The sequence below is a fragment of the Durio zibethinus genome, chromosome 18 (assembly GCF_047325235.1).
Source record: "Durio zibethinus cultivar Kanyao isolate XHJ-2024 chromosome 18, ASM4732523v1, whole genome shotgun sequence".
NCBI lineage: Eukaryota > Viridiplantae > Streptophyta > Magnoliopsida > Malvales > Malvaceae > Durio > Durio zibethinus.
In genome coordinates, this window is record NC_143179.1 from 3,427,856 (window position 1) to 3,446,884 (window position 19,029).

The 19,029-nt window shown below is 29.0% G+C and overlaps 2 protein-coding genes across 2 annotated transcripts; both read right to left on the reverse strand.

The window, feature by feature from the left end:
- Positions 1–2,037: 2,037 nt before the first annotated feature.
- On the reverse strand, positions 2,038–2,854 carry LOC111300194 (uncharacterized). The gene has a single exon (XM_022895837.2). It carries the CDS (start codon positions 2,768–2,770, stop codon positions 2,384–2,386), a length of 387 nt encoding a protein of 128 aa, XP_022751572.2. The 5' UTR covers positions 2,771–2,854; the 3' UTR covers positions 2,038–2,383.
- Positions 2,855–3,956: 1,102 nt separating this feature from the next.
- Positions 3,957–11,508, reverse strand: LOC111298969 (autophagy-related protein 11-like). Its single transcript, XM_022893756.2, has 5 exons — positions 9,772–11,508; positions 6,912–8,601; positions 5,690–5,910; positions 4,959–5,172; positions 3,957–4,649 (listed from the first exon to the last, which is right to left on the reverse strand). Exons 1-5 carry the CDS (start codon positions 10,713–10,715, stop codon positions 4,233–4,235), a joined length of 3,486 nt encoding a protein of 1,161 aa, XP_022749491.2. The 5' UTR covers positions 10,716–11,508; the 3' UTR covers positions 3,957–4,232.
- Positions 11,509–19,029: the final 7,521 nt, after the last annotated feature.

The following is a 19,029-nucleotide window of genomic DNA, read 5'->3' on the forward strand; positions in this document are numbered from 1 at the left end:
GTCAATGGATGTAAGAATTACAAAACAACCTACATATCACGGGTTTCAAAATTTTCCAATCCAATTTGTGCTGATTTTTAGCAGATATAAGTTTGGATCAAGAATTTTTTTAGATTATAGTTGGGTTATAAGTAGATTTAAGATGTTTTGTTTTGCTTCGAGTATAAATATATATAAATATATTTTATTATTTATTTAATTTTATAGTTATATATGTGTTATATTAATAAAATTATTATTTAATACATTAATTTAATAAAAATATTATATTTATTTATAATTAAGATATAATCCACCTATCCTTCCATTCATCCTTTATATAAATTTTACTCATTTATAGTTTTGTTTAACCCTTATTTAAGAGGTCCACATGTCACTTTATGTTTCTTTCTTTTCTATTTTTTTTTCAAATTTTCTTTTTTTTCAAAATTTTTTAAATAAATAAAAAAAATGAAGATATCCATATGATATCTTAATTTATTTTTTTATATTTTTTAATTAGATAAATTTTAAAACAAAATATACCTATAAATAAAAATGTAAAAATATTTTGAATTTGATAGATTTCGATTCAATAAAGGGGTGATTTGTTTTAAATAAGAGTTGAATTGGGACAAATCGAAATTTTTTATAAAAAATAAAGTCGGATTGACAATAAGATGCTGTTCTTTTACCCAGACCCACCTTGGGGATTATATAAAGTATATAATTCTAATATCCACAATATAAATTTTACACTTTTTGGCCTCCAAGTGTCACCCCTTTGACTCACTTTTTTTTCTCTCTCCATATTTAATAAATAATTTTTTTTTTTTATATTTATAGTGGGATTCAGTTGATACTATTTATTAAAATATTTTTTCTTTATCACAAAAAGGGATCAATGTAAGTGTTCACATTGGATTCTATTTTGATTATTTTCTTTTTTTTTTGCTTGGGATCTTACACATCCATTCATACATCCTTATATCAAAGGTTGCAAGATTTTAAGAATAATCGAATATTCACGTGATACCTTAATTAGTCTTTTTTTTTTTTTTTTGGGTACTTTATACATTGTAGTTTGTACTTTTTGCTTTTTTTATTTTTTTTAAATTAGATCATTTTTGTAAGAAAATAATATCAATTAAGGTGCTCACGTAATACCCTCATTTATTTTTTTCGTATTTTTTGTTTTGTTAAAATTTACTTTAATTAGATAATTTTACAACCAAATTAGTTAATTGATATAAATGATCAAACAATTAATGTCCGATAAATTTTAATTCGTCTTAATTCGAAACGAGTGTTTTTATAAAAAAATTGATCTCGAATCTAATTGAATTTTTTTAAAAAAATCGAGATGGGCTTGAATGTAATTTATAGTACTCTACCTAAATCACTCCATGTTTTATATAAAAAATATATATTTTATTATTTATTTAATTATATATATTAAATTAATAAATTATTATTTGATGTCTTAATATAAGATATTTATATTTTAAGCTCAATTTAGATGTTCACATGACATTCCAATTATATATATATATTTATTTATTATTATTTATTATAATTTTTATTAATAAAATTACTATTTAATACCTTAATTTAAGAGATTAAAATGTTAAGATAAATTGGGATGTCTAGTTGTACCCAAATGAGAACTCTTTTCTCCTTTTTTTTTTTTTTTTTTTTTCTCTTTTTCCTTTTTTCTTTTGTTTTTATACTTTTTTAAAATAATTTTGTTAAAAAAAAACCTAATGGAGTGTCTATGTGACACCACCTCCTTTGGACCTTTTTATCTTTTTTTTTAATTAAATAAATTTTATAATAAAAGTTATTTGTATTTGACGAATTTTTATCTATCTCGATTTGATAAGAGATGAATTTTTTTTATTTATATTATATAGATTTATATATGAACATTATGAATATTGGAATTTACAATTATTTTTAGTTAATTTCTATATGTTTTTTACTTCATTAAATTTAAAATAAATATACTAAAATTTTCTTTTCATTCATTAAATTTATATAATAAATATTAGAGTACGAATAAGAAATTAAACCTGTCGCAAAGTTCCACCAATTTCTAGTATATTATTATTACAGTATTCAATACATATAAACCACAAAGTGATTTCTGATAATACAAGAACGAGATACCAATAATACAGCAAACTCCCAATAATGGTGGAAAACCAAAACAAAAAAACGAACAAGAAAGAAGAAAGAAAAACTCTTACACCAGTAAAATGGAAATATGCGATGAGACAAATGGCTAAAAGCCTCTATATATTCCCTTGGTGATACAAGATTAATGTTTGAAGGAACTAGAGCACACCAAAGCAAAGGCACATAGTCCGAACTCTTTGTATCGGGAGCACAGACTGAACAGTTTTCAAGGGCTAGTTTTTGCAGGTGGTGGTGAGAAGAATGGGATGGATGGAATAGAAGTTGGTATGGTGGGGAATGAGGGCAGGTTTGGAAGAGGTGGGAGGGTGACTTTTGGGGCAGTAGGGATGGTAGGCAACGTTGGCATGCTAGGAAGCGGAGGCAGAGTTCCAGAATTGGGTAATGATGGTTGGGTGGTCGGCAATGTTGGCATTGTTGGTTGTGGGAGATTGGGAATAGATGGCAGTTGTGGCAGAGTTACTATAGGAAAAGTTGGGATTGGTGGTAAAGGTGGCAACTGGAGGAGATGACGAGCTGCAGCAAGGCCAACATTGATGCTTGAAAATGACAAAGCCATGAAGAATGCTAAAACAAAACAATTGAAAGAGGCCATTTCTAGAAATTTGAAACTAAGCAGAGTGTTCTCTTAGAAAAGGAAGGTTGTTCTGTCTTTAATGGTTTGAGTGAAGAAAACAAGGCATGCTATCCGATTTATATAGCCTGCAAGCAGGGGGCGTGGCCTCTCAGGTTGTTGATTACTGATCATAGATGGTTGGAAAAGAAAGCATAGAGTCATTTTGATTGTTTTGTTAGTTCATCTTCCAATTAATGTTGGATTAAAAAAATTGTCGAACGTAGTTGTGGTTGACCAGAAGCTTCTTGAGATCCTGAAGTCAGCCACTTGTATCGAGTCGTCAACATCTCAAATAATATCCAAAAGGTTCAAGGCGCCCAAGTTTTCCTTAATTGGTGGGTTATCTAACTTGAGTTCAGGGTTGTTGGCCTTAATATACACGTCCATGTTGGATCTGCCATTGGCATTGGGCAGCCAGCAAACAAGGCTAGTTCTTTTTCTTTTCTTCATCTGGGGATGGGGACTTATGGTTTATCAAAACCGATGAAGAACAAAGTCTCCACCATACCATTTAGCAAAATTTAATTCTCAAAAGATTGGAAAAAAGGTTCTGAATTTTATTTTTTATAAACTTATTAGTGCAAAAAATACTATAATCGTATTTAAGTATTATTACATATAAGAAATCAATTAATCAAATACACAAAATAATCAACGAACGAACGAGTGTATAATTGAAAAAAATTACACATTTTTAAATAAACCTTGAATAAAATAGCAAGACTTTGTTAAAGATATAGGACTAAAGATGTAAATGATGCATAAGTATTTATAAATTATTCGGATTCGACTCAAATAAAACTCGAATTCGATTCAATTATTATTGATTCGAGCTCGAACTAAAATAACTCGACTTATCGATTGAATCAAATTCGAACATTCTTAAATTCAATTTAAGTAACTCGTAGGCCTAATCAAACTTTTATACTTTAATATATTTTAATTATTTTAATTAATAAAATATCTCGAACTTAAATTCGAGTTTGAGTATAAATAATCAAGCTTTTGTTAAATATAAAAATCAAACTTATTTTTACATATTAATTGAGCCTAACCAAGCGAATTTGGATAGCTCGATTTTTATCTCAAATTAAACTCGACCTAAAAAAATAAAATTCAATCAAGTTCGAGCCGAGTTTCGAGCTTTAAATTAAAATCGAACTCGAACTCGAACTCAAATTTAATACTGTATCGATTCGAACTTGATTGATTACATCATCCCTACACAAGACCAATGCTTAGAAAATATTTACAGTTTTTTTTTCTTTTCAGTTTACATATTTAAAAAGAGTAGCTTTATGTACAAAGGAGATTAAACTAGGATGTACAAAAGGAAAATCTAGTTCAACTGCCACCATGGTGGCTTAGCTTCTTAATATTTTATAACATATGTACACTTTGGTTTCTTCCATTACGTCATATCTGCTTTTGGGGGCAGGGATCAGGAAGGAGGTGGCGAATGAATGGCGGGATCATGCAACATGGCTACTGTCACTATGAAGTATTCACATCCAATAGGGAGACCATAGGGGTTCAAACTTGATCCAGAATTCAAGGTTAACTGCTCTGTCCCTTTGTCAGAAGTCAGTTGATAAATAGGATCCGCCCTACCATGTTCAGGTCTAGTTGATGAATCTAGCAATGGCTTCACAGTTTTGTGCTCAATATGCACAATCTGCCCAACGATATAGCAAGGTTGGCTAGGGAGATGATCGGTAAACAAGGCAACAGATTCAGCAGACAAATAGTAGTTAAAGCAGTTTCGAGTGATTGCCTCATAATGCCCAGCTGAATTAAGGACAAATGCAGCAATCTCATGGACTTGCAGGCGGCTGAAAGAAATCTTTTCCTTGTTTGCCTGAAGCAAGAACATCAAAACACTCGGTTAAAATGTAAAAAGATGCTATATTTCCTCTCTGTATATGAACATGAAAAGAAAGAGAGAAGCCATGGATAATAATATTTTAAAATAATCAGAAAGAACGGAAAATGAATGACAAGCAAACTATTTATTCTATAATAAAGCTAGCTAAATGTGGTTAATGGCTCTACAAGAACAAAAGCTGGTAGAAGCTTCTTTTCATGGTTCAAGCATATATACATGCATGGTATAAACAAGTCTCATCCACCCAATCTTATGAAGTTGAGAACATTGAGAAAAGGCTACCTGCATCTCAAGTTGATGCTTAGTATACAGAGTTTTAACTAGATCGTTTTTCCCTTCCAATTCCTTTCTAAGCTGTTCATTTACTGCTTCAAAACTAGAGTTCTTCTCATGCAGCTCTTCAAGATGCCCGGACAAGAAACCAACTTTTTCGGCAAGGACCCGGATGCATTTGTGGAACTCAGCAATGCCATCATCTTCACCATCACTAACGGAGCTGAAAATTTCATAGCGCAGATATTTGGACCATTGTCATTAAATTGTCAATCAAGTGAAAATTCAACAGGAGAAAAAAAAAGAACATCAGAAAAGATATAATCATTTCTGCGTACCACCCTTTAAACTTCTAAGTAGATAGCTAGCAGAACTTTCTTTTATTAACCAAAAAATGAAAAAGAACAATAAGGGTTGAAAGGGAGAAAAGAAAACCCATTTCCAACCACATCCTTATAAACTCTACTTTCTAAAATGCTAAATAGAACCTAAAGTTTTTTTAGTAAATACATATTCTTTGTGCATAGACTCCAACTATAAAATTTGATTAAGCTTTCTCTTTAGTCTTTTCTTTAATTTATGAAGTTGAGAACAAAACTATGTTTCTAGTTTTCTTCCAGTCCTGAGCCCTTCTTTTTTTTGCCCCTAAAAATGGCCTACCAGTGGAAAAGAAATAATGGATTTGGTGAAGGAAACAGAATGGAATATTACTACTGTGCAAGCCTCACAAAGTAACTTACGTGGCTGAGGACTGAGCCAAAGCACGCAAAGAATCAGCAAAACTGGCCATCCCACCAGGAGCGTAGACACAATTTTGAAGTATTTCAAAAAGACCACGCATCTTCACAGCTGAGGCACGCTGTGCACTATATTCTGAGGCTCTTCGATCAGCAGCACAACAATGAATTTGGGCTTCCTCTCTTGCTTCATGCAAACAATTCTCCAAGTGAGCACAATTCATCTGTAACCCAGGGAGGGAAACTTAGAATATAGCACATGATGGCGATCAAATAGCTAAATTTACAATATAAAGGCAAATAACATATGTTAGACTTTCCTTCCACATTCCCTCAAATCAAATTTGACTGGCAGTGCAATTAGATGTAATCTGGACACTACATGGTACATACATACACTTAATTCTCTAGAAATACCTAGCTTTAAGTGGATTCTGCCCCAGAAAAACAAAATTTCCCTGTACCCTAGAATCTTTAAATCAAGTCAAAGGAATAGACAACACATTATATTCCATTATACCTGTGCTGTAATTTAGTACTAATACTGAAACAACTAACACTCTCAGCCATGTTTGCAGATAGAACAGCATAGTAATTACTAACAATTTTCAGATTGACTCTAGCATACCAGAAAAACTATTAGAAAACATGATTCCTAATAATAACATTAAATAATTTCAAAACCTCTCTATAATATATGGGGAGCCCTTGACTTCACCACTAACCTCCTCCTAAATTTATAAGTTGGTCTGTCTCCAAATTTTCACATTTTCTCTCACTTTGGAGAAGTTATTTACACCTTAAATGATGTTTTGTTTTAGTATGCTCCAATGTCTCTCTCTTTACCCATATTGTCAGTGCCACTAGGCTAGTATTAATAAAAGAAGGAACAATTTACCCATACATCTAGCCTGGAGAGCATGCATAATTAAAGGACACTGAGCTAAGAGCAAATGAAGCAAAAGGTACTGAAGTAAAGAATATGCAGCATAATGCATTACATTTCCACATCCATGTTATAGTCCAGCAACAGACAATTATAACCTTATAATGCATACAGGAAATACTGTAGTTCACAAGAATCCTAGTAATATTCATGTGTTACTTAACATGAATGCATACAAAAAGACATGCTAAATGAAGAACAGTTGAAGTGCAAATCACTTAAAATCTATCATAAATCTCTGGAAAACCAAAATGTGAATAGGGATTAATCTGCTACTACCTGAGATTCATCAAGAAGTTTACGACTCGTTTCCATCTCCCTCCTAAGCATGGAAACCTCATCCAAAGCATCTCTAAGCTTGGTTTTAGTTTCAATTAATTGGTTCAACTTCTCTGTAATTGCACTTTGTAATTCCAACATAAGATCCTCCCTAACTTTAGAATCTAAAACCAGCTCAGCTGCTGTCTCACAAGGTAAAGGTAAAGCATTAAGAGGCTCAGGCATGCTCTCAGCGGTAGAACTGTTAGTGAGTGACAAGCCAGACTGTCCCACCATCTTATCTTTCCCATCTTTCTCACCAACTTGCAGTTCTTCTCGATGCGGTTCTTGCATTGATGAATCAAACTGCAGGTTGAGCATTCCAGAGGAATCCATCATATTCTCATCAACCTCTTCTTGACCTTTGCTTAATTGCCGTGTAAAAAGGCCCAGATTTGTATCCAAAGAATTTGAAAGGCAAGAAACCTCATCCATGGGCTCGGATGTAGATATGCGAGGCACATTCACCTCATAACCTGAGAGTTCTGGCTTGCAGTCATCAGCCTTTGAAGCCAGTAGACCAAAGTCAGTGATATCATTAGTTTTAAGCTTCTGCCCCTGTGAATGCTGATCAGACAATCTCTGCTCCAGTTCCTGAATGCGCTTCTCATATGAAACACACTGAATTTGTTTTTCCTTGAGCATGGATTGGAGGTGTTTTCCAAACTCATCTGTTAGATGCAAGTCTTCAGCAGTCTTTTCTGCAGTATTTTTCAATAAAGTATTGACTTTACTATCATCAAGTGTTCCATATTCAAATTTAGGACCTAAAGAACAAATCAGGGCTACTGCAGAAGCAAGTTCAGCTTTCAGTTTTGCATTCTCAACTTCCATCTTGCTAGTTCCAGCAATCTCTACCAATTCACATCCCTCAAGGAAGTCATCAGAATCATCTTTTTCAAGAGTATCTACACCAATCTCTTTAGTATCGGCCAAATGACAACTCTCATTAGACATGGAAATTGAACCTCTTAAGGTAGCAGGCTTCTCAACCTTAGTAGGCAGTCCTACTAAACACTCAGGAGCATAATAGTCCAGGTCAGGAATATCAATATCAAGCAATGTAGTGTCAAAAGGAGCTATATTGACATCAAACTGGTTAGGGGTGTCATATAACCCCATGGAAGCCAATACATCCTTGGGTATGTACAAACCATGTTCTTTTAGAAACTTCTCTCGTCTCCTGACCTCAACTTCTCTCTTTGTTGCTAGCCTTTCAGTCAGCTGACCAGCCATGCCCATATAAAGAATCATAGATGCCTTTCTTCTTACTATTTCAGCAAGACAGGCTCTGTATGCAGGACCAATTCCACGGACCAATTTAAGGTCTATAAATAGATACTCCAGACGCATCATTGCCTCTTCGAAAACAGGAAACTGCAACTTAACATTCTTGATGTGGCTGGTAATATACGTTGTCTTTTGCATGTAACTGTGAAAAAAGATGTTCATTTCATTTTTCTTATCCTTGCAAGACTCAAGCAGCTTTGATATTGCACGTTCACAAGCCAGCATCTTGGGCAGATGACTCTTGTTATGCACATCATACATAGGACCCAGGGCTGAAACTGCATCATGAGGACGAAGGGAGGAAGATAATTGGCAGGACAGACAATCATCTACAAGCTTCTTTACTGTATTGACATCTTTGCTGCAGGAATAGACACGCAAAGTCATCAATTTCAGACATTGATGAAATTTTGCAAAGACAGTTATTGAAGAAGATCATCACAACATAAGCACAAAGGAAAAAGTGTAAACTATAAAGCAGATGACAAAAACTGTGAACTAAACAAAACTTAGCCTTATGATTAGAAGAACCTAAGATCCGTTTGGATCTCAGAAAGTAACGTAGAAAGGAAAGAAGGGTTATCAAATTGCCTAAGAAATAAATTTCAATTTCTAAACTAAAAAATATTCGTAAGAGGTGAAGTGTAAACAGCTAGGATTAGAAGAAATACTTTTCACATATACATGCTTCAAATACACTTTCAAATGTTATTAAAGGTCCAGAATCCTTTTATGACCAGATTAGACTAGAATGACATTTAAACTCCCAGTCCTGTGTTTAAAAAGTTCTTCAGTTGGTACTATTTTGAATGATATACATAAGTTATGATATACTAGAATCAATAGCTCTACAAGAAAAGCAGTCTCCAACAGGTCAAAGCCATATGACCGTGAGGAAACCCATCAATCAAATCGCCAACCCTCATAAGATTGGTGGAAAGGCTATTATTATCCTCATATACAAGTTCTGACAATCCTTATCAATCAGTCAGGTGATTAACTTTGAATTTGTCAGTGCCCTTGGATATTGATTAGTTCCTTAGTAAACAAGAAGTAAACATGTCTAGCTCCTCAAATTTCCATTTTTAATTCCCAATTAAAGGGCCTTAGAACCTAACATGAATTCAGACAAGAAACACACCAGCTGAGTTCTTTTCCAATCTGGAAAACTAATACCCTGCTTTCCGTTCCAGGTGCCATGTAAATCAGAAATTTGTTCTAGTTTGCGTGTCTAAATTCATTACATCATTTTTCATAAATCATGCAGACAAATGTCAAAAGAATGACAAAGACAATAATTTGTCCATACAGCAGGGGAACACTCGAATCTAAAATTGAACCACTGTGAGGACAAGATCTAATACAAAGAAGAAAACATCAAAAGTTCAAGATTGAAATGACAAAACTAGCATAAATAATCAACAATCTGGATCAGAATTTTATACCATAATGCAAGGGGGATGGGATGTAAATATCAAAATTCCCTTCAAATACTAGGAGGAAAAAAAAAGCATAAACCAAAAGAGCAAACCTTAAAGACTGCATAATGCTCTTCTGTTCATTGAGGTACCTCTGATGCTCCTTAATGGTTAGTTCTAAATTCTTAATAGGCAAGGAAGCTCTCGAAGTGAACAACTCCTCTACCTTGCGCTTCACTTCACCAAACATCTCATTGAAATGTGCAACTTTGTTGTCAAACTTCCTGCGGAAGCTGTTATAATTTTCCGCAGACTTCCTTAAATTATCTTCCTTCACAAAATCCAGTAAGTATTTTCTATTAACAGTCTGCAATGTAGGGTGAAGCTTGATGGATCTCAACTTCTGCATATCCTTATCAAAGTTTGCCAAAAAATCAGTATGATAACGATGTTTCTGTTTATACTGCTTCATAAATTCTGAACAATTTTGGTTAATCATCCCATAATATCGATTTAAACTACTACTTGCAACTCCCAATGCCCTCTCCTGAACTTTCTGCCCCCTCAACAGCCTTTCACAATAGTCAAACTTTGCTAGTGTTCGATTATATATAGCACGTCCACGGTGATAGTGGTACCTAAATTGCCTCTCATAAGAAGGTAAAGCCTTCAAAGCAGGGTCAGGAGAATCATCCAAAGGATGAGGGTCACTAGAAGAAGCCAGCGGCCGGGGTTCTGAAACTTCAACTATATCAATTTGCTCTCGTAGGGGTGGTCGGGAATTAGTTTGCAGCCTTGCCTTGTTAAAGATGAAGACTTCGCTGTCACTAGAGGGAAGCTTATATGTAGAAAGTGGCCTTTGAGGCTCAAGTTTCAAGTCTGCACATAGAACAAGCTGGTCATTAAAAGGGATGCCAGAAACTGGTTCAATCGATTGCATAACTGCCTTGACCAATGTAGTTTCATCACAATCGAGCTCATAAGAATATCCATTTTCAGCTACATGAACCAAAAGCTTCCCTTCAGCAATCAAATTCTCTGTGATACTTGAACTCATCTTATCTTCAGCTCCCTAGAAACCACAATATAAATCCAAAATAAACCACTCAAAATTCAATCCTTTCGCCAATTAACCCACACCCAAATGGGGAAACTTACAAAAATCTCAGCCGTTACTAATAAAACACCTAATATTCACAAAATCCAGCTATATATCTGCAAAGGCTCCCCAGAAACATAAATCAAACCAGTAAAATTCAAAATTTAACCTTAAATCCTTCTCAAAACCCCTAAATCAAAACAGACCGACCATAAAATTTATCCACAAAAGCTGAATTTTCAACAGACCCACAAATTATAATGCCACCAAAACCCAATTCTCATCGACCCACTACCAAATACAATAAATTACAGCGGACCCAGAAAAAAACTCCACCCTGGAATCCTCAGATAATCCCCAAGTTTCTTTCTTTTTTTTTTTGTTCACAAACTCAAAAAAGAATTTAACCTCCCAAAAATTAACAAGGTTTCGAATAGGACAAGAAAAAAAGAATGGAAGCTAAGAAGAAACGAAAATCAAAAGCGATTACATGAAGAGAAGGAATCTGCAAGTTCTTTTTTAGGGTCGGAACAAGGTTTCTATGCACCTAAACCCTTTCCATATAAAATTTTTTATTATTTTTTTTTAATATCTACGTCTTCTTCTTCGAGTTCTTTTTAATGGAAAGTCACAAAGAACCTTCTGCGGGAAGTAACCACGACGGTGTCAGCAGAAGAGCTCTCTGTTTCTCTCTGACTCTCTCTCTCTCTCTCTGCCATGTCTCTGCTCAGAAGAAATTATAAAGCAACTCAACTTTTATTTTACTTTAATTTATAGCTTTATTAATATGACTAATTCTTTCATTAATGGACTCAAACACTTTCATTTTACTTTTTTCAGTTTTGAAAATATCAAAATACCGACTTTCTGCTCCTTAATTTTTTGAAATTACATGTTCGTCCCTTGACGGCCTCAGGAGATGGAAAAGAGGTTAAAAAACTTGTTTTTAATTGCTAAAATTACAAAATTTGTCTTTCCTAACATTGATTTTTTAATTAAATAATTTTTTATATTTTTATTGTATTCAAATAAAATTTTAATTTTTAGTTCATATCTAAATAAATTTTTAATTTAATATGTATTTAAATAAATTATTAACATGGATCAATTTTTTATTTAAAATAAAAACTTATATAAATACAAATTAGAAGATAAAAATTTATTTAGATATAAAAAAATATAATAATTTAAGTGTTTTTAAAAATATTTTAATCTTTTTTAATTGAGTTCTTTGGTTAAATTTTGGACAAAAGTTTATTTTAACCTTTAATTTTTAAAAACTTTCATTTTGATCTTGATTATCAAAATATTTTTTTCTTAATTTAATGTGAAATATTAATTGATGCCACATGAATTACACCTGAATCACACATGAAACCATCAAACAGTTAATATGTTGAAAAAAACGTTTTTAAAAATTTTTTTTTTATTTTCTCTCATCTCTTTTTTTTCCTCTCTTCCTCTCTCGTCTCTTCTTTTTCCACCGTCGTCAAAGGCCGTCGACGAAGGTCGATTAGAATCAACGAGGGTTAATCTAGCCCACTTAACTACCACTCTGTAACCTTAAATCAGACGAGGTAACATGATTCTATTGGTTTACTTGTTACGTCAATTGAACCCTTAAGATATAACAGTTAATAAGATTTTGATTTATCGGTAGAGAAAAAATTTGAAGGCTAAAGTTTTAAATTCAAGTTTGTGTAAGTTTGATTTAATTTTATATTAATTTTATTTAATTATATTATAATTTATTGATTATTTAATAATTTTTTACGTATAAATGTAATATTATTTAATTATGATTATAACTTATAATTATAATTATAAAAAAACTATTAAGATATAATAATATTTATTTTAAAATTTAAACTCAAAATTTTAAAAATAAAAGTTGATATGTAATAGTTGAACTTATATAACATGATAATAATGGTGTTTGGCAGCAAGTAGCAATCTAGTTATTTTCCATCCCCATCAATGATATTACATTAATATCACTGTAGCTTTATAATCATTTTTCCTCATCATATTATTTGCATTTATTACTTTTTTTTTTAAATAATCTGAAGATAAATAAATTTTTAATTCTTTAAATAAAAAAATATATATCGTATCTGATAATTTAATATAAATAATTATAAATCATATATTCAAAATAATCCAAATAAATAATCACTAATAAAATTAATCTAAAAAGATAAATTTAATCTATTAAATTAATCACTTATTAATACATATTATTTTGGTAGAGTCACTGCTTCCTTATTACACGGTTCAAATAGTGGACATTTTGTAGTGTTTCATTATAGCCACAAAAGCAGCATGATATAGGTATCTTGTCTGTTTTCTACAGCTTTAATTATTACCATCTTCAACTACCGTTTCCTCTTCAGCTGCCCAATTGCAATTCTAACATATCATGGTTGCATGAGATAAGGCAATCATTTTCATAAATCATAGTATAACCTTTTGTCCTACAAAGATTGATTTAAATGGTAAAGTAATAAGTATTTTTTTTTCTTGACCAGGATACCATCCAAGCATTTCAAAAGTAAAATTTTAAATATACTAAATTAATATGAAAAGGTGTGTCTTTAAGAATTATTAGTGTAGTATTATCTCATAATTAATAAATATTAAATTTTTTATAATTTTATATTCAAGTTAAATTTATTTACTTGCATTAAATTAATTTTAAGTTAAATATTTAATATAGTATCAGAGTTAAAAAAATTTTTTGTTAATATTTTTAAATTTATCACATAATAAGTTTTTTCTATCTCTGTTTAAAGTGATAAAACTTGTTAGTGTGATATTATTTCACATCTAATAAATATGTAATTTCATGTAAATTTATATTTTTGTAGTCTTATATTAAAATTGGACTCTTCCACTTATAACTAATTAATTTTAAATTAGATACTTAATAAAAATATAAAAAAAAATTCGGACAAAGTTTGAGATACTATTAATCATATTATAAAAAAAATAGTATATAATCTTTTGTAAAAATTTTACTAATAGCTTTTAAAAAATAGAGATGGAAAGAATTTGTTTCATATATATATATATATATATATAAATCATTTCATCTATCGGCTTTAGACTCTATAAATAAGATTAATAAGACGTCATACATTCGATTTTCAAGTTTCAAATCATATACTTAAGTAGAAAAAAAATGAATTTTAAGTTAATCTAATTTTACCATGGAATGGAACAAAAGTTTACAATGGCAAACTTGAAAAAAAAAAAGAAAGAAATAGAAGGGACTAATTTGATGAAAATTGAAAAAAAAAAGAATGGAAACAAATAAACAAGTAATTAATAAATATTGCAATATTCTAATAGTTAAAATGCATTGAAGAAAAATAATTTAAATTCCAACTTAAAAGTAAATAGGACAAAATGATGCAAAAGGTCAGAGAATGAGATGATGACCAAAATATTCAAGTTGTCTTCTGCCTCCTTTTGGGGCAGCCAACGAAGATGCCTAGGAAATTACTTTGTAACATCTTGTCGAGAGAACAAAGTAGACCCAGTCACCAATTTTGTGGCTGAAATGCAAAAAAAAAATGGTGAGTACATTAGCTAGCCTGTTAATTGGTTAACATTTGCTTCTTTATTTTTTTTACATTAAAGGAGAAAGAGAGCCAGAAAATTTGAAGGCCAGCGTTGAATTTAGCTGTTCCTTGGCAATTTCCTTAGCTAGCCGCTAGTGTCACGCTCTTAAAAAAAAAGTCATAAATTTTATATTATTTGTATATTAAAATTAATTTTGAGATATATAAATTTATATATTTTTTTTTATAAAATATTTTTTATGAGATAAAATCATGAAATTAAAAAGATAAAAGTAAATAATGTCTTATAAAAGTATGAATTATGACAGTACAATTAATCTAATATGTCAAATAAATCTATATTCAAGTTTTGAAATAATACGAATCTGAAAGTTGAGTTTCAATTTGTAATAAATAATATCGGAACCAGCTCTAATGATACAAGTGAAGTGTCATGAGGACGATAGATTTTCATTAAAGTGAAAGAAGATATCTCAATCTTAAAAAAAAAGTCATAAATTTACATCAACTGTGTATTAAAATTAATTTTTGAATATATGAGTTCACATCATATTTTTCTTATGAAATACTTTTTATAAGATAAAACTATAAAATTAAAGAAATCAAATTGAATAATATCTTATAAAAATATAAAATCGTAATAATTAAATTGATTTAAAAGATCAAATAAATTTATGCCTAAATTTTGAAATTTCACTAATTTAAAAATTAAATTTTGACCCGTAACACAAAAAGTTTTTTTTTTGTAAGAAAAAATTTGATAATAGATAAGTTGTTCAGTTTTTTAAATTAAAATAAAATATATCGTATCTGACAGTTTAAGATAAATAATTATAAGTTATATATTTGAGATAATTTCAACAAATAATCATTAACAAAATTCGAATTTAAAATTTTTTCGTAAAAAAAAATAATTTTAATTGATTAAATTAATTATTTGTTGGTAACATAAAAAGCTAGCTAGGTTGATTTGCAAAATGCTCTGCATGTGGATGAAAATGTTGAAAGCGACTTTTATTTAAAGTTTAAAATTAGTTCTCAAGCGAAAAACAAACTTTTAAATTAAATGCCTGTTAATGTTCCATTTACAGCCGTCGAAATTGAAAACGGATTTGATCTATAAACAGTAAAAACTAATTCAACTCATCTAAATTTAAATTGATTTAATAAAAAAAAAATCATCAATTCGAAGTTAAAACTATTCAAAATCTAAAATTATTTAAATTTAAACAATTCAAAATAATCTAAAATAATGTTGTTTTGATATTAAAACTTAATAAATTAAATTTAAAATAATTCGAAATTGATGTATGAACTTGAATAATTTGAATACTAAAATCAAAAAATTTAAATTTAAAATAATTTAAATTTAAATTTATCCAAAATTTTTATATAAAATAATTGAATCCAAAATAATCAAATCTATATCCAGTCTAGATCTAAAAAAACAGTGAACTTCTATCATGTTTGAGGATTACAATGAGTCAACGACAAAAACTTAAAAAGTGCGCATTTCCACCGGCTGTGAGACACGTTGATGCTGATTCCACGGAGAAAGACATTTTTTAAAAAAAAAAAAATTTATTTTCACGGATAAAAATTAAGGTTTCGTTTGTTTTGAAAAAAATAAATTCTTATTTTTATTTTTTATAAAAATATATTTGATAAACAAAAATAAAAAACTTTTTTTAAAATGTGAAAATAAGAAAATAAATAAAATGTTCAATAATATTACTATTAAAATCATTTAATTATAAATATAATATATACTTATTAATTAATGACATTAAAAATGTTTAAATATAGTAACTTGCAAAACTTAAAAAAAAAAATATATCCTTTATTTTTACAATTGAAAATATCTTTTTTTTTGTTTTTATATTTCAATTTTTTTTTGTTTTTTAAAATTTTATTTTTATTTTCAATTATCAAACATGTTTCCACTTATTTTTTTTATACTTAAAAATGAAAACAAAAATGATTCTATTAATCAAATACTATCTAAATTTTTGAAAAATTTAAAATCCTATTTGTGTCACAGCATTTGGTATTTTGCTTTGTATCTCATATTCAAAAATTTGAGTTCCCATCTCTCTTTCTTTCAAATCACATGAAAAGAAAAAAAAAAACACTAACATCTTATTTAAAGATTGAAAAAAATAAATTAAGGTTGCTACTTGTTGGTTATGTACAAAAATTCAAGTAATTATAATAACTTTTACTATAAATAAATGATTTTTAATTACAAATTATAACAAGGTTTTCGCTTTCAATAATTAGATCATATTTTATATTTTTATGAATAGTTATTGATTATAGTTAAACATTTGATGAAATATTTGAATTTTAAAATTTTTTAAAAATAATATATATCTGAATTATAAATTTATTAATAAATATGATACTTATATTTAATATATTTAATTTTAAATAATGACACAAAACAGATAAATAATTATTCAAATATTATATTAATTAATAAATTTATAATTTAAATATATCACATTAAAAAATTTTAAAATTCAAATATTTTATTTAACATTTTATTATAATTTAGAAACTGTTCATAATATTATTCCTATTTTATACTTAGATAATGTGTTTAACCAATTGTTTCTACGTATTATCGAGTCATTTAGTTGTACGGTAATTTTAATAACTACTAATTATTGTTAATTTTTATTAAATTAACTTTAATCGGGTACTTTATGAACTTTTCCTTAAAATTTTATCAAAATTTGGCTATTTACACGTAGAGGTATAATCAAGTCGAATCGAGTTGATACAGTGAAAAGTTCGAGTTCGAGTTCAGCTCTTAACTCAAGGTTTGATACTCGACTTGAACTCGATCGAGTTTTATTTTTTTAGCTCGAGTTCGATTCGTGATCGAAATCAAACTACTCGAACTCGCTCGATTAAGCTCGATTAATATGTTAAAATAAGCTCGATTCTTATATTCGACAAGAGTTGATTATTTATACTTGAATTCGAATTCGAATTCGAGATATTTTATTAATTAAAATAATAAAAAAATTTTAATATAAAAACTCGATTAGGCTCGCAAGCTATTCGAGTCGGATATAAGAATACTCGAGCTTGACTCGATAATAATAAAATAAAATTCAAATTTTATTCGAATTGTATCCGAATAAATTGTTAAAATTAATGTATCATTTATATCCCTATTCACACGGAGCTCAATATTGGAAGAATAATTAGTAATGTTAAAATAAGCTCGATTCTTATATTCGACAAGAGTTTATTATTTGTACTTGAATTCGAACTCGAATTCGAGATATTTTATTAATTAAAATAATAAAAAAAATTTAAATATAAAAACTCGATTAGGCTCGCAAGCTATTTGAGTCGGATATAAGAATACTCGAGCTTGACTCGATAATAATAAAATAAAATTCAAATTTTATTCGAATTGAATCCGAATAAATTGTTAAAATTAATGTATCATTTATATCCCTTTTCACACGGAGCTCAATATTGGAAAAATAATTAGTAATGTTAAAATAAGCTCGATTCTTATATTCGACAAAAGTTGATTATTTGTACTTGAATTCGAACTCGAATTCGAGATATTTTATTAATTAAAATAATAAAAAAATTTTAAATATAAAAACTCGATTAGGCTCGCAAGTTATTCGAGTCGGATATAAGAATACTCGAGCTTGACTCGATAATAATAAAATAAAATTTAAATTTTATTCGAATTGAATCCGAAAAAATTATTAAAATTAATGTATCATTTATATCCCTATTCACACGGAGCTCAATATTGGAAGAATAATTAGTAATGTATACATATATATATATATATATATATATATATGTTTATGTACCAAAAAGACTAAAGCTTCATGAATTTAACACTTCTCTTATATTTTATTTTGGTTTGTATAACGTGCAAGACATTGTTTGAGAGGAAAGAAAAAAAATATGAAAAGTTAAAATTTAATAATGGTTGATTTTATTTTATTTTATATAATGTAAGTCATATTTTGAAAAAAAAAAAAACAAATATTGAGATCTAATCACTGTATTAAACAATTAAGTTAAGTCTCGAAATAAAAATACTGAATTAACTCAAGCTTGCTTAGAAAGTTAGAAGAGAAATTGGATTCAAAGTTCAAATTTTAAGATTTTTTCGTACTTCCTCATATAAATTCCAAAAAGAATTTCATGAATAGTAAAACGTATATCTCATTAGTATTATTATGAAATTATCCTTAGTTGAATTTTTCAAAATGGGGATTTCTCTTTTTTTTTTTTCTCTAATTAATTACTCGTTTTTAGAAGAAAATTATTTTTGAGAAGAAAAAATGTACCTACATAGTCCTCATCTAAATACAGTCATGTATGATAATATATTAGAAATGTGATTGGAATTCAATTTTTATATATTTATTATCAAATTAAATGTTATTTTTGTATTTAAAATTATTAAAAATTAAATTTTGATTATTAAAATTAATAATCAAACACTCTATTATTATATTATATAATTATTAAGAATGAACCCTAATTATTAAATAAAATGTTCAATTGCACAATTTGATTATTTTTCTATAAACTTCTTGATTGGTATGACAGTTATTTATATTAAATCTGTAAATTATAGTAGCACGTTTTTTTATCTGCCCTTATAAACTACAAAATATTGGTCATGTTATCATTAT